The 17,178-nt window shown below is 39.0% G+C and overlaps 1 protein-coding gene across 1 annotated transcript in view; it reads right to left on the bottom strand.

Moving 5' to 3' along the window:
• Positions 1-17,178, bottom strand: part of MAN1A1 (mannosidase alpha class 1A member 1) — a 146,338-nt gene that overhangs the window by 58,880 nt on the left and 70,280 nt on the right. Inside the window, exon 5 of the mRNA XM_086461260.1 lies at positions 1,204-1,298. Coding sequence (XP_086317386.1) covers positions 1,204-1,298 — 95 coding nt within the window. The remainder of the gene's footprint in view (positions 1-1,203; positions 1,299-17,178) is intronic.

The following is a 17,178-nucleotide window of genomic DNA, read 5'->3' as shown; positions in this document are numbered from 1 at the left end:
TAGCATGCATGTACGTAATCAGTCAAAGTCCAAGGATCACCACCAGGCAGCAGTTAATCAGCCCCTTCAACGACGAGAAAGTTCAGGATGCACTAACTCCCTCCCTCTCCTGCAAACAGACATGCTTTTTGCCTCCCGCCTCACTTCTGTTTGAAAGGAAGGCGGAAGATAAGCCTGTCTGAACTGACATACCATGGGTTTCTGTAGGACTGGCTCTGAGCAGTTTACTAGGAAGCCTGAAGCAAACACAGCCAACTGATCAAGCACGCCAATGTACGTCCGACTACAAGGAAAAGGTGTCCCCATAAATACAGATCAAGCAGAGAACAGTGCAAGATGCTGACTGACAAGGAGGGAATGGTGCAAAAAAACCCCACAACACAATACCACACAGGCACATGTGAAATGCTCCTTGATTCACTTTCTTGTGATGGGTGGTGCTGGGGTTTATTTGCAGTATGAAGAAAGCTGATGTGTCTTTAGAAATACACAAATATACCCCACAGGTGTAACTTTCAATATTCTTCCCCAGGCAGTGCAAAGACAACATTTTCTTTACCAGCACAGTGGCACTGCTAGCAGGCTTGAGGGACAGACCAAGGAATTGCTGACATCTGTCTGGAGTCAGATACTGGAGGCCAGAGTGACTTCAGGAGAATATGCATCTCCTACAGCAAACACACAGTTGCCTTCAAAGCACAACTGGACAAAGCAAAACCATTCCTTGTGAGAGGGTACGAAACAGCAAGTCATTTGTAGTAGGTACTACCCTTATTTCTTGGTATGCTACTGAAGGACATGCTGATACTACATCTGAGAAGAGGTGAAAATAAGAGTAGAAAGGGGCTGGAAACCTTACTTTTTTGGAGTTGCACATGTCCTTTTTGCTCTTACCTGACTTATAACAACATGAAAAGCAATAGAGGACTTCAGGAAAAGTAATGAGTGACATACTAAGTGACAAAAAAGCTGCCTTATTCACCTTATTCTAAGGTGAATAAATGTATTTCTACAGACACTCTCGTATGTGCACTGCACATTACTTAAATTTCCTAATATAAAGAGTAGAACCAAGGATCTTATGTCAACATTTATGTAGCTGGAAAGACAAAAGCTGTGCAGCAATTGTAATAGTTCTGTGGTGAAGATGGTTTCAATATAACTTTTTCATATGCTCCAGTCACCAAAAAGCAGTTGTTTTACCTCTTAATATTCAGCAATGCCCAAGGTATCCCAGTGGGAGTGTTGAAAGCAGGTAGCAATTTCTCTCCAAGCTCTACTGCCTTCTTTCGGAAAACCTGGAAGTTAAGAAGAAACAAAGGGTTGGAAAATGCATTGTTGCTCCCAAGAAATTAATTTAAAGAATACCGTCATTGCACGTATGGCACAAGTCATCTCAGCACAGTGAAGCGTCCCTGCTTTTTTAGAGTGAAGCAGCACAACCTGTTTTCCATTACATACAGTAACAAGAGAACTCACACAGCAGGATCACACAGCGACGGTGCCCAGACGACCTGTGTCTGGCAGGACCAGCATCAAGCCAGAGACATCAGCATGGCCAGACCCACTCTGGTTTGTACAGAGCTGCTTGTGCGCTCCCCGCCGTGTCTGCCAGGTACTTTGGGGTCAGGGAGCGGGGCCGTTAGCCAGGCACGCTGCTGGATCCCGGCTGGCTTGCAGGCAGCTCCCAGCCCTGAACAACACCTCCTCTCAGAGCGCTGGGGATGCTGCCACAGAAATGCCGCCTTTGCTCCGCGTGAGGTTCATTAACAGCGGCTCAGTGTGCGGCGGGAACCCGGGCTGGATCGCCGTGTACCTGCCATACTGCGAATGCACTGCACAGGCAATCTGCAGAAAAAACAATGCCTCCCTGCCTCCACCCCCAAGATATTTTTGCAGCACCACAGTCCGTATGGACTCAGCTGGCTTATACTGAGATGGGTATCAATGCCACGATTAATCAAAAAATTGGAATACTTCCCTTCAGATAAATGAGACTTAACTGATCTTTAGCATCTAAAGAGTTTCAGCTTTCATCTTAAACACAACAAGCAAAAAGACCCCAAATGCTTACCATAAGCCCACAAGAATGACAAACAATTTAACATCAGGAACTTTTATGTCCAGAGTAATAGTTATAAAGCTAGAACAAAAAGGATTTTGCTCTCTTTCAACTGCCAGCTCAGCTCAGGTTACAATAAGCTGACTTTTTGAGCACTGAGTGCTCTAGTAAGAGAGTTTTTAATTAGAAGCAATATTGTTCCATCTTAAATATAGAAACCTATTTAGCAATTTCAATAGGTGGATGTTCAGGGCCTATTTGCTGGGAATTACACTGGGATCCTGTGCAACACTGAAAGGGATTATCCCAGGTGTAGTAGCCAAAATAGCAAAGTCACCTTCGTTGTTCTCTCCTTCTAATAATGGCTCCCTTCAATGCATTTTTTTTCCTCTCGGACATATTTATCATGAATTTTTATTTATGTATTAGAAATCAACTTGTACATCTGATGCATCTTGTGGTGTAGCCAAGTACAGTACAGCAAATTTTCAGAGAAGAAAAAAAATACATACATGTTTATGTGAATACATAAATACAGACATTTGCTGGTCTAAACAAGATAATGAAGAAATCTATTTCTACACCAAAAAAAATACAGTTTATAAAATCCTACTTTCTAAAACCTACTTTGAGGAAAGGATTTTGTTACTGAAAAATACATGTTCAGGACAGAATATAAAACTCTGGGATAATCACATTACAATAAAGAAGCTCCAGGCTACTGTCATATGACACAGATCTCAAGACTCCTGTGACAACAATCCAAGATTCAGAATTACAGTACAAGATATTTTGAGGGAGGTTACGTAATTTGAAGCCAAATTATGGCTGGAGTCAGAAAACTTTTTTTGAGTGGATTGCATGAGTGCCAGGAGAAACTCTAAGCAAGGAAGCAGGGAAAACAACTTGCTTGGAAAACTCTTCATAATCCACATTACTTCTGCTTCCCTGTTTACTGATTATGTGGATTCTGCTGAGAATTAGTCATGGATTTGTGATCTTCATCCACGATGTAACTCAGTCTCCCCAAGATTTAAAACCTTTAAAACACTCAGAAACAGTTGATGCAGAACATAATTGTCTCTTAGTAGATTTCCTTGAAAGGGGCAAGCGACAGTAACCCCCCGAGGAGCACACAACCTTTCCCCTTGTTACATTACGCAGCCACATCTTTTCACTTTTGTCTGTTGAACCCAAACCTATGCTTTGCTCTTTCAGCACAAGAAAGGCCTCCTCAGCTTTTCAACTCATCAGCTTCCCTTAGCATCTCTAACAGGAGAGTGGTTATGATGACCCTCACAAGCAATGGGCACACAAGGACCCCGAATTTCTGCAGATGCATATTCTGCGCAGCATAAAACCATATCTTTTGTCACGTGTAAAGGGGGCAGATATTTTATTTTATGCAATGTGGTTGAAGATGCCATATGTACTCTTTTTAGATGTGTATTTAAGGACAAGAGGAGATCTCCCTTTCAAAAAGCACACACACATTTAACCATAGCAGTGGCAGCAAGGCCTACTAACTGCTGTACCTTACAGGCTGTATCAATCCTTCATCATTAAAAAGATTACATGCAAACTCAGAAAGAGGTCTTTACAATAATTGCTTCTGGACAAAAATGTAACATTTTAGTACCTTAATTAAGATTTTACGTACAGCAGGAATGCTTTACTTTTAAATACTTCTACCAACTCACATATTTTTTCAATTATATTGTATTTCTTTTCTAAATTAACAATCCAATTACTTTCAAAATAAAATTGCCTATTTAATGGAAATGTCAAAAATAATGGTTATCAAAAAACAAACACATCTGATACAAAGCAGTAAGGAAGTATTGTTCCACACATGTTCTGACAAGGACAGTGCTCTGAACACCAACTTTAGAACACTCAGTGAAGCCAGGAGGTCTAACTTTGTTCTTGTCCAAAATGCACCTCTTCCAATGTAGCAAATAATTTTCCTAGTAGGCAACTAGGAAAAAAGGATTAAAAAATTATTTCTGAACCATCACATAATTTTGGAACAAGTCTTGAGGTGAAGATGCACTTCTTGTTTACAAGAGAATTTCAGCAGGTTATTACTAATGCATGCTAGTTATTTTTCTTTCCCTTTCAAAGTTTAAAAAAGTTAACTATGGACATTATCCAGTTTTAGCTCTAGGGCAAATTTAACATGGCTGAACAACTGACTGCTAAATTGCTATCTATTAAGTAGGACAGTATAGGCAAGAATGACAAGAATATGACAACACTGAATGACTGGACACAATAAATAGCAACTTCACGCAGCAAAATTATGCTCTTTGAGCAAGTGTAAAGGGGTGAAGACTAATAAAGGAACCACTTTATTTTTCAATTTGCAGCTTTAACAGTTAAAAACTAGTAACAAGAAATGTGGGTGTTGTAATTAGTGCACACCGTCCATGATGTTCACCATATTTTTCTTTTGCAGAAACTTCTAATATTGGACAAGACATAAATATTATGCAGGGTAAGTTATTTTTTCAGATAATAAAAGTAAATAAACAATGGAAACTTCTACTTAATATCTCTATCGTTGATATGAATTTCAACTGTTTGCCAAGACTGAATCTCTCCCTACTATCACTCAGTAAAGTCATTTTTTGGTGAGGAAAAAGTATGACAGCCATTACTGAGATGCACAGAGTAAAGGCAGAAATGACAGAGCACAAAACCGAGAGACATTATGTATAATAAAGAAAAAGATCCACAACAAAAATTTACCATTCTTGAATGGTAAAGGGGTTATCTTGAGAAGCTCGAGGACTTTTCTTGGCCTCTCCTCATGGATGCTCAGCCAGCAGGAATTAAGGCTTACACGAAATACTCCAACCAGATCAGACCTGGTAGAAGCTGTTGCAGTCCCATGCCTGCACTCACCCTTCACCCCCTTCACCCCACACTTGGTTCTCATGGTTTAAATGTTCACCTACAAATCTAAAAGTTTACATGCCACTCCCAAGTCCTCCATGACTTGCTCCACTGCTTTATCATATCTAGACTGCACACTTTTTAAGGAAGAGGGACTGTGCAAGTTATTTACCTGACATATCTGCTGTCCCTTCATCAGGTGATGCAATGTGTAAGCCACACTGTCATCAAGCCCTTCTTTTAAATTGAGGATTCAGAGGAAAGTAGCATGGCTACTTTAAAAAGCAACCAAACCACTAAAAATTGCACTGACATTTAACTCAGCTAGATACTATACTACAATAAAGAAAATTATTTTAAGCGAAGCACTGTGATAATTGAAACCAGTCAGAAGTAAATGATCAGTGTGTAACACTATAAAGATAGGTAGGATATTAAACGCTTTCTCAAGCCTTTCTCTTTAACCTGATTTTGCCAGAAGACAGATTTTGGATGTGAGATAATCCTTCTTTTTAAACCCAAAGTATTATTAACATTTTTTTAAAAGGTTTATGTAAGACATTTAACAAACTTGTATGATGTTGATTCTCACTGTGCAAAGGTCCTGTGTAAGGAGGACTCCTCCTTGGAATAAGTACACAGACTCCTTCACACTCTGCAGTCCTACTCGTAATTGAAATTAGCACTAAAGCAAATTGATACTTACTATAGACATATAATAGATTATACAGAAGATAAAGTTACTACATTTTCTGTTGAGATCTCTGTTTATATAATAGTAGGCTGTGAACTGTTAAAATAATCTCAATGACCCGTAAAGCAGCACCTTTGCCGTCCTTTGAGTTAACAATCTCAAGTGCCTTACATACACAAAAGTCACTCTAAACCATCACCATTACTCCAAGCCAGCAACTATACGAACAACATTTGAGTAAGCAGTAATATGGAAACAAGAAATCCACCTCACTGCTGTGCACACTCGGCTTTCCTGTTACTGTCTGTTCATTCCAGGGGCAACACACATACCAAGCCAGAGAGCAAACCATTTTTTATATATCTTAATTATCTTTTAAATACATTTAAATATTTTTGGTCTTCATAAGAGAGAACAAACTAACTTGGGAACTTGCCCTCCCAACCACTGCACAAGCTGTTAGGAGGTATGCTTTTGCACAACACCACACCTATGCACGTCGTGACTCCCAATGCCAAAAGTCATCCACTTCCTCAGGAGCTATAATCTGCATCTTTCATTCTAGTAGGGCTGCTAGCACTATTACTGGGAAAGGTAAGGAAAGTAACCACATTTACATATACAGTACTTCCATCAGCAATTTTCCTACAGTAATTGTTTTTCTAATAAAATTTTCCCTTTTTCTCTCAGATATGACCTTAATTAAGTGAGGCACTCTTGCTTAGAAAAGCAGTTTGCGTATGGGGTTTTTTTGGTTCTGCTTACTTTGTGCCACTGATGCAAATGTAGAGGTTTTGGATGTGAATTAGGACATACAGACAAACTTTGGATGAAAAAGAAGTTGTTAATTTAATGAGCCAAATATCCACTTAGTTTACTTGCATTCTCTACACAACTTCGTGGCATGCAGATATCAAGAGTGTTTTGTGATTTTTTTTTTAATGGCTTTACAGAAAAAGTCTTTTCCTTCTAAAACAGATTGTTAAAAGAGGTCATACATCCAGAACTGCGTTGCTCATAAGATCTAATCCCACAATCAATCAGATTTTGCAGACTCTTGTGTCGTTTATCAAATCTTATTAAAAAAATAGCATTTCCACAGAGAAACGAGAATCTGCCTCAAAAGATGCTACCACATGGCTAAGACCAGGGCTGTCATCTGGTGAGCACTGGCTTTCATTATAGCACAAGAATGTTATCTCCTCTGGATAAACAAAAACATTTCCTCTGGCTGGAATGACAAACCCCTTTGAAAATGTTAGATTACCTCATCATACATTTAATTGCTGTTGCTAATCAGGAAGAAAAAAAACACCATAGGAAACAAAGAAATATCTTAGAATTGCATATGAAGCATGTCTAATTAAAAAAGAGCATAACACGGTACTGTATCACAAATTAAAGAACAGCCAGAATTCTGCCTTAAGAAGTCCTCGATACGAAGGAAACGAGAAGTTAAGAGGAAACAATCCTTTTTTTTTTTTCTTTTTCAATTGACAAAGACATTTTCTCCACATTTCTAATTCTGTCAAATTAAGCATTTTTCATTTTTGTTTTATATTTACAGATAGAAACTGACAAGCCACTAAGTAAGATTTATTGCTTTCTTTCCTGTACCTGACTGCCTTTCCCAGTAGGGTAAGGAATGAATGTCTCAGTGCAAAAGCAGGAAACGAGAGCAGAAAAATGAACAGGGACAGGCCGCTTTGCTGCTCTTCAGAACACTGAATAGAAATCCTTTTAGCGTAACAAATGTTGATTTAGGTTTGAAGCGATCTGCTAACAAAAGAGAATGCTCTTAGAAGAATTTGTTCCAATACTTTCTTCCCTGAAAGACAATCCAGGATTTTTGCTATATTTACATTTGTTTAATTTTTACAATGAAAGATTAGAAATGCTACAAAAATTGTGGCACCTCACCTGAAATACCAGAAATCTTGAAATAGCGTAAGCTGAATTCTTCTACTTTCTCCAATACCAAGTGACACAACACTTTAGTGTTGCATTATTTGAAACCATTTCCTAGAACATATTTTCAGTGTTCATGACACCTGGATAAGTTACCCAGCTGCTGCCATTAATTCAACAGCAATTCTTGGTTTTAGCGTTACTGTCATTTTGACACTAGCAGGTGGTTTTGAGTTTAATTTCAGTCAGTCCTCACTTACTCCTGACTGAGCCAAGTCAGTTATGAATTATCTGTGCTACAAGGCAAGAAGACAGTTAATAACAGTTCTGGAAACAAGCGTTGCAATGAGTCATGTTAACGTGGTAACCAGCAACAACAGAAGGAGCCTAATGGACTTCATTTGGGACCTTCATAGCTGTGGTTGTATTTATTGTACACTCAGATCCAGAAGCGCTAAGAACATGCTTTGAGCATTTTTCCCAGGAAACAGTCTAGGTCCAAGAGCAACTCGACAGCTCTGGGCCATTTCTGATCTTGCTGGACCTGAGCAGAGCACATGTGAAATGCCACACCAATGCATGAACCCACCTCCAGCCCAGGGTTGGACCCAATCTCATGTCTTCCTACCAGGATACAGAAGAGGACATATTAAAAATAAGCAGCTCTGCTTGAGGCTACACCTACCATGGTCAAAGACGAGCCAGAGCTAATCAGCATGACGGCACATGCTGACACCTGAGTCAGCATCACGCTCTTCAGCACTGAGTTTTGGGAAGGCTTTCTGGTTTGTAAGCGTAGCATCAGACCCAAAGCACCTTTGCCCATCTGTATTACTCTTCTCAGAGCTAATAAGCCTCCCTCCAGTCCCCAAGGTCAGAGGGTCACTGACAGCCAAGCGGAGTAGGCCTGGCTCTCCTGGGGTTGCACTAAGCCGGAGCTCAGAAGCTTGGCTGGATGCAAGAAGTTTTCCTACAGAGGCAAGGAGATGCTTCTGCACTAAACACCCTAAAGCATCCCGTACTGCCTGTGCTGCCCAAGCCGACAGCAGCATCGCAGGCGTAGTCAGCCTGGACAGCGAAGAAATTTAAATTGGCACCAATTCTGTAAAAGCACCGTGAAGGAAGCAAAGTGTGCTTTAGCCCCTTTACAAAGCATGGTTTGTCACACCTTCACAAGAGAATATTGACCGGACAGAGCAGCATTTTATTTTACTGAGAATTTAAATAAGTCACCCTCTCCCTGGAGATTAGCAAAATGCAACTGGTCGGCTTTCTATCCCATGTGGATGCCGGCAGAGGGAGCACAAGTTAAGCTGTTACACAGCACAGCACAGGGGCATTTTGGGATTAGGAGAGGTCAGAAACCCCAGGAAAAGGACTAATTAAAAAAAAAAAACCACCAAAGAAAACCCCCTTGGTTTGATAAATAATCTCAGATGCTTCCCTCTCATTAACAAATCTCCCCCTGGCACATATAAACAATATAACAGCTGTATAAAGCAGGAGGGATGTTTCATTTTAAAATAATGACAATCTACAGCCATTCCCACAATCCTGCTCAGCATCTACCGTCATACAGTGCTGGGCTCGAACGTGTTCAAAGACAAATGGTTTGCAGTGGAGAAAGCCTGGAAAATATAGATTCTGTAGTAAAAGGAGACTTTCTATCCCAATCTAAGGCTGAAACAGCCACAGGGTAGTATTTATAACGAGACCTTCAGCACAGGAATCCAAAGCTCTTATTTGACACATCTGTGAGAGTGCTCAAACCTTGTAAAAGCTCTCAGCACTCAAGATGACGTGGTAATTCAGGAAGGTGCACGTAAATTTCCAGCTTTTGAAAATCACGATTGTAGACATATGCAAATAACCCTACTGGAGAGATTCAGGCAGCTTGTGGTATCTGTGAGCAACAACCCTATCTCACCTGCAAACTGCTAGAGCAGTACGTGTCTTTTTCACAACTTGAGGAATTAACAAACTCGAGTAAGCTTTAGGATCTGTACAGCCTTCTCCACAATACTCCAGTAAGCTGGTCACCAGCTCGTAGAAGGAAATCCACTTTACAAAAATGCGTATTATGAAAATTAGATTACATTTTTGGAAAAAAAAAAATCCTTTCTTTTATTCAATCAGACTTTTTTGTTATGGTTTCACTGATGGCAAGAAAATTAATTTTATTTTCTAGCTGATTATTGTACCAAAGAAATCACACAGTACCATGAAGATTCCCCCCCCTGTAGAAAAGACTGTAGAGAACTTAATCAAATGGAAGTAACTGGATTAGTGAGAGATTTCCAGATTTAATCCAAATGTACATAGCAACAAGCACAAACCCCCTCAAGTTATCAGCAGTAGCTAACACATGCAATAACTTCAGTTGTTTTTTAACTAAAGAATTTCTAAGTAGATATATCGTGTTTGAAAATCTTGTTTTAGGAAGGGCAGTAATAAATGGTACAAACTGGCAGAAAGAAGGCAAAGCATAAACCAAAGATATATTAATATACAGTAACTGACACCCATCTAACTTGCAGTTTAAAATGGGAATGAAGGAAGGAATTGCCAAACAACTGCAGAATTAAAAATCATAAAGGAAGAGTTTGTTCCACTTATATTTTATTATTTCCTTTTGTGCTATACAAGTTTATTTAAGTTTTCTTACACAGACATAAACTCAAATAACTATTTAACAGGAAGAACTTTCAGACCACAAGAGAAAAAGTAACTGCTAATTTATCTACTAATGTCAAGAAAACATTAGGGTTTTTTTAAAGCTTATGTATACTTGCACAATCAAAAGCTTAGCTACAACCCATTAGTACCTGGAAAGCTCATGAACTGACCCTTTAATAATCTCTCTGTTGTGGTTATTCAAGAAAAGGTGGTGACAAATGTAGTAAACAAATTTTTAATGATTGCCTGTAATAAGAGGAATTTGTCAGTTATAAAAGCTTTTGAGAATCCCTCACCCCCATCTCAGGGCAGCCTTAATTTTTCAAGAGGTGTGATACACAACATACACAATAAGCAATGAGTTGGATTTGCTGCATATGTGCAAATCAACAGTGTGCTGACCAGCTGGCTACTGAGGCCTAAACCTACTGAGGCAACAAGACTTATACCTACAAAAGCTGAGCTCAAATATTAAGATTCTGAAATCCCACATCACACCAAATAAATAAATTATGAAACCGCTCAGTGTCAGTAAATCAGTATCAAAGATTTAGGATGCTAGTCTTGCATCCTATCGGCAACAGAAAGCCTGGAACCTCAGATCTCCAGTCGAATAAAGCATGTGTTTCTAGCAAGGATAGATGGCGAGCTAGCAGGCATTAAAACTGTCAGCAGCCCATGACGGAGGACTGGGCCCACACCTAAGAGCTAGTGGAAGTCTTAAATCTGTTTTTGCCAGGCATCCACATAACTGGAACAGGCTATTAACCTACTATATATGTATTAACACTATGGTACGTCCTGCTGTGAACAACAGGCAGCACTGATAAGAGTCACCATAAAACCACACAACTGAAGGATGAACAGACACTATCACTAAAAAACTCCTTCCCAAGACCCCTCCATACCCCAACAAAACAACCCCCCTTGAAACCTGCAGAAGCTTGATATTCAAACGCTTGGATGCTGGTGAAAGACACTGTCAACCCTAGAAGCAACTTGTAAACTAACACCAAACAAGGATGTCAAGAGCACAAAATATGTCACGTATCTAGTGCTCAGGTCTTCTAAAGCTAAGGAAGTTGATACATATATTTGAAAAAATATTTGATATAAGTAAATACAAATGGAATTTAAAACACGGCATATACAATAGAATCTCATTATATTGTGAAGTGATACAGAAAACATCTGGCTGTCATCTTAGAGGTTTGTGTTTTTCCTGATTAAGGAAACAGCTGCCTTAGTAAAATTACTCATATCCACCAGTAATGAAGAGTATCTTTTAGTACAATTCCTCTGTTAAGCCACAAGCATCTGCTTCCTAATTTTCTTTTTATTTAATCTTGTGTACCCAGCCCAAATGCTGTAACAACAAATTTAAATAGCTGCCTCGTTTTACATCTTGCAAGCTATCATATCTAAACAAAGAACAGCACTTTGCATATGAAACTCTCCTTTGGAGCAGGTGACCATTGAGAGGTGATTTGCAACACCATCTGTGTGAAAGCAGGGAGTGGGGTGGAGGAGCCTAATAAACTTTGCATGGTGAATCAATAATTACATCCTTAATGTAGCATAAAGTGCTAACAGAAGATTCATTTCTGGCATCGTACATTCAACTGTATCTTTTAGTTCTGATACCATTAAATGATTTAGAGCGATGCCTTCATGCTAAAGTACGCTCCTAGACCACCGTGGCGGGTACAGAAAAGGCTAAAATCACTCTGTATATGTAAAGGATAAGCTATTTGCTTTTTAATGCTAACTCAACAGCAAATGGAGAGCTGTTTGTTTCAGTCAGTGTTATGTGATACTCGCAAGTTTGTTCTAGCTGTTAATGGAAAGAGTTTTAAATGATGCTTATCAAATATACAAGTATGACGACGTGAACAGGATACCAAGTATGCCTACTTAATTGTTCTGCTCATTTTTTTTTTTACTTCATTTACTTGCTTTTATATTTTACTCCAACATCAGAATAGCAGCTTAATGAAACGACTCTCAACAGTTGGAATCAAAACGGTCTTTTGTCAAAAGGGTTCAAGGCTCAGGACCACCCCTATTCTGCCACCTTTCTTGAACTGACCACTAGCTAATGGGTACCTGCAGAGCAAACCTGGTCAGCTCGCCAAGCCAACGGAAAAAATCAACTACTCTGTCTTTTTGCCCCTCAAAAGGGCGGTGTCCCTTAATCACTACGTAGTCTCAGTCTGACACCATCACAGGTATTTTAAGTCAAGTATTTATATCACTCAGAGACCAGTCCTCAAACGGTTAAAAATTCATACTGACAATGTCCTCAGACTAGGTAACACAGAGTAGCTCTTCTCCAGCCAGCTCAGGGTTTGTTCTCTCTGGAGAGAGATACTCCTATTGCTGTAGAGCAATTGCTGTGGGTCTGCAGTGGTAGTGCTGTGGCCCTAAAAAAGGGAAGTTTTGCTTTTTCCTGTTGTTTTCACACAAAGCGCTCCAGACAGCCAAGGGGCTGTGTTTTCATAAATCTGTGAGTGAAAGTTCACAGAATCACAGAATGGTTGAGGTTGGAAGGGACTTCTCAGAGTCATCTGGTCCAACCCTCCTGCTCAAGCAGGGCCAGCTAGAGCCAGTTGCCTAGGACAGTGTCCAGATAGCTTTTGAATATCTCGCAAGGATGGAGACTCCATAATCTGTCTGGGCAACCTGTGCACTCTCGCAGTAAAAACATGTTTCCTGATGTTCAGAGGGAACCTCCTGTGTTTCAGTTTCTGCTGAAAGTTATATATAAGTGCTATACATATATTGCAGCACAGTATTAGGGCCTGTACAGGGCAGTGTCATCCTAAGTGACTTTAGTCTAAGCTATGGCTTCAGTAGACACTGGAACAAACTATTTATCAATAAGAGTCTCCTCTTGTAAGGTGGTAGTGGCTTGCTTTAGAAAGAAGCAAGCAGTAAACTAATAACAAGAACAACTAATAACTAGCGAACTACGTGCAATGGCAGGTGACAAAAAGATTAGGGCAAGGAACAAAGTAGGATGAGAACACAAACTGACAAGTTTGAATACTGAAGTTTTAAAAACAAGTCATGATGTTGGGCGCAGAGTTACAGAGTTCCAGGCTTTACAGAGTCTTCATTAAACACAAAAAGCTTAAGGAGTCTGATTTGCATTAAAGTCTACTCCAAAGTCCTTTACAGAGATCCTCTGTTCCTCTTCATGCATGGGCAATTCCACTGACCATTAATTTGATGTGTTCATGGATACAAGAATAATAAATTAAAAGCTACTCTTCTAGAGTGTTTCTTCTACTCTTTAAACATATATCAAATATAATGAGTATCCACTGAAAATTAATGTTGTATATTAAGGCTGTCCCATGTTTAAACAGTAAAGGGCTTCTTTTAATCCTTATACCAGATTGAAGGCCACACAAGAATTTCCAGATTTTTGTGATCTCAGATACTGGAAACATCATAAATAACTTCAAAAGTAAAATGATCACAAGCACAAGGACAGTGCCAACTGTCACTCTCTTAGATTTACAACATGGGTCACTTAGGAACAAGCCATTTGATCATAAAACTCTCTCATTGAACTTTCTCTACCACCAGCAGCTACAGATTACTTCTGTTTCACTTTTATATATTATGGAACAGGAACCAAGAGTTTTTCCTCTGTTCCAGCCCAAATGTTTCTGTGGTTTCTCAGATTAGAAGTAGATATGGGTAACTGTCACAACTGATAACTTCTTTGTTTTGGTAAATTCCATCAAAAACAATGGGATCTAGATGGTATCATTTGGATAAATTCAGCTTGGATTTGCAACTGCACAAACAGCTTAGCTTGACTCCATGACAGGTGAGTTTTGTAACACTAGCAGTTGCATTGATGATTCTTTCCTAAGAAGTTATTTTTCAGGGGAGACTAACATGTTAACATTTAGCATACACTGCAGGTTCCTTCCTCCACCAGACCTCTGACACACCGTCTAGCTGGCTTCTTATATAAGTAATGTAACAAGAAAAACTTCTTTTGTATAGCAGGAAAAGATGATGGTTTCTTAAGTCTGTGCTTGCTTTCTTAAGTCTGTGCTTGCTTTCTTAAGTCTGTGCTTGCTTTCTTATTGTTGAGATTTCTCTGAAAGTCACTGAATTATCTGATGAATAATGGCCACATCCAAAATGAGCCTAAATAAAGTACTTAGGTATTTTCCTTAAATTAAATATAAGAAATGTGAACTCTCTTGTAGTTCTTTTTATGTAAGCCAAACGGGAGGCTTCAAGAGAGAACTATGATTTAAGGAACTGCTTTTACATTGTAAGTTAAATCATCAGGCAGACTAATTCAATTCCTTTCTGTTTACTGTAAGACTATTTCTCTTACCGGACAAGCCATAAAACTAAAATGACTAAAATATAAGGAGGCAAGCAGACATTTCCAATTCTTAAGAGTCAGAAACAAGTGTTCTGACTGAAGAGCAGTGCTGCCAGGAAGTAATAAATTTATGAGCAATTGAACTGCTCTGAATTCCCTGCAGTTAAAACTTTTTTTACAATTAAACCTCAAAATCATTCCTATAATTAAAGAGACATAAGATGTTCTCTCCAAAGATTAACATTATTTTTGAATGCAGTGTACACTTGGAGGAAATAATGGTTAGAAGTATTCAAAGATTTCAAGTATGCCTATTAGCGTATATGGGTATCATTACATTGCTTCCATCCCCCCTACTTGAAGCATGGGGAAAGAGAGAGAGACATGACAGTCATGTAAACTCTCTCTTTTTTTACCAAAACTCATGACATGGCTTTAGTGTTTTGTTCTACTCTTTGACTGAACACTTCACACAGCCATTACTAGAGAGAACACTTTGCAGGTTTCACTAATCTATTTTTATATTTGATGGTATGTAAATTAAAACATTACAATACCTTTACTGTAATTTCAAGTTGGACCTAGATATAAAAACAGAGTCTTAAAAGTATGATTTAGCAAAGGGGCATCTTAACACCAGATACACTCATTACTTCTATCACCAACTGTCACAGTCCATCAAGGAAAAAATTGGTTGAGCAAGGAGTTCTTCTAGCTATCTCAGTAAGTCTTTACTTTTAGCCTTGGGTCAGTTAATAACCATATTAACTTAGCACACAACCTTCAAGCAAATCATAAAGGCTGATGGCATTTAACATCAGAGTAAGTCTGCCCAGACGTGCTGAGTACCATCCCCATAGTCTGCTGCAGCAGTGCGGCAATGTTCGCCCAGAGCATCTCAGCAGTTATTGATCTTGCCTGGAATCAGGAAGATTATTTGTTCTTCCCTCTAGAATATAGAATATAAATGGAAATAAAAGCAACTCTGGAGAGAAAAGACTGAGCACAGACTGAATGATGTTTGTAAGAGATACCCTACAAGCAGCAAATGCTGACGACAAGGTTTGAGTTATTCACTGGTTTTGCATGATAAAAGGAAAAAGATTGAAAATGTCTGTATACTATGAATAGTGTTTTTAAGAACAAATTGGGGAAAATAGCATCCTTTAAGAAACAGCATTGTGAGCTGCTGACTTTGTTCTGCAGCTGTTGAAGAAAACAAAAAAAGAATTTTCAAAGAAAAATGGAAGAGAATGAAGTTCACAGCGTATCCTTTTCACATGATGATCCTGGAGGAGCTACTGGACCGTAAAATTATCTAGTCATGCTTGCAAAAATTAAGGACAACTTGCCCCCCAAGGGACAACACGACTTTAAAGCACTAACTGGACTGAACCAGCTTCCAAAAACAACTAGTGTGGTTATTTTGCTTAGCCTGCAAAAGCACATGACTGCCTAAAGGCTGAAGAAAAGAAAAAACAGACTCATCTAGTTCTTTAGATTAACTAGTTACAGAGCATTCTTGGTAGCTCAATGCATCTGAATCATAAGATACAGCAGAACTGGCCCTTGATGCCAGAAGGAAGATTGCTTTCTGCTAATTGAAGGTTGACTCTACTCCAGTAACAATGCTGCTGGAATAATCTTCTTTGCTTTAGAATTTTATCAGTTCACATAAGGGTGGCGTCTTTTGGATGTTAAAATAAGCATTTGAGACTTCATGTAGCTGAATGACGAGAGTCCCCTCATACTGTACTGTCTTTATTAGCTACTTGAAATAATACTTGTTGACAAAAGACTTGCAATGTAAACAGTAAGCTAAGAAACGGAACCTGCTGGTTAAATACATCCTGAACTATTTTTCCTTGTTGAAAGCAAATAGGATTTATATGAAACTCTGGCACTACATACTACTCCTCCTTCTCACCTTTCAAATCTTCATGGAAGTGATTTTGTTCATCCTCTTCTCAGTCTTTGGCTTAAGAAAAATTTGCAGTTCGCCCATTTCCGTGCACTTAGCCCTATGCGAAATCAGCCCTTATACTTGTTGTTTTGAGGAAAACAAATATTTGTCTTTGAAATGCTTCAAGACAGCTCTGTTTAGGGGCAATCACCTGCCAAAAACCCAAATTCCTCTTGGCATCCATTGTGCTGGAAGTGGCACAGGATTTTTCATGTGAACATCTTTTCCAAAATCCTTCACAATCATTTGCACATAGGGTGCAAATACAGCCTGCATATGGCAGAGACAAGCTTTTGGCATAGGAGAGACAAGAACTGCAATCATTTATCAACTGCAACATTTATCAACATTATTCAACTGTTGCATTTTTACAAACAAATGGCAAACAAATAGCAGGCAGATTCCTGCAATTTCCGAAAGACCTGAGAAAAAGCTCCCTCCTTATCTTTCCTTTCAAATCTTTCAGACTTCTGTTTGAAAATCACAAACAATAGATCCTGCCAAAAAATACACAGGCCAATTAGCACTGTCCATAAATTGATCCCAAGGCTTCATGCTAACTTAAAGCCAGTGAACCTTGTTTGTATCCATTTCAGGTTTGATCTGCTGAGCAAGATGTA

The sequence above is a fragment of the Leptosomus discolor genome, chromosome 2 (genome assembly GCF_034619465.1).
Source record: "Leptosomus discolor isolate bLepDis1 chromosome 2, bLepDis1.hap2, whole genome shotgun sequence".
Classification (NCBI taxonomy): domain Eukaryota; kingdom Metazoa; phylum Chordata; class Aves; order Leptosomiformes; family Leptosomidae; genus Leptosomus; species Leptosomus discolor.
This window is presented reverse-complemented; position numbering and strand designations above follow the sequence as displayed.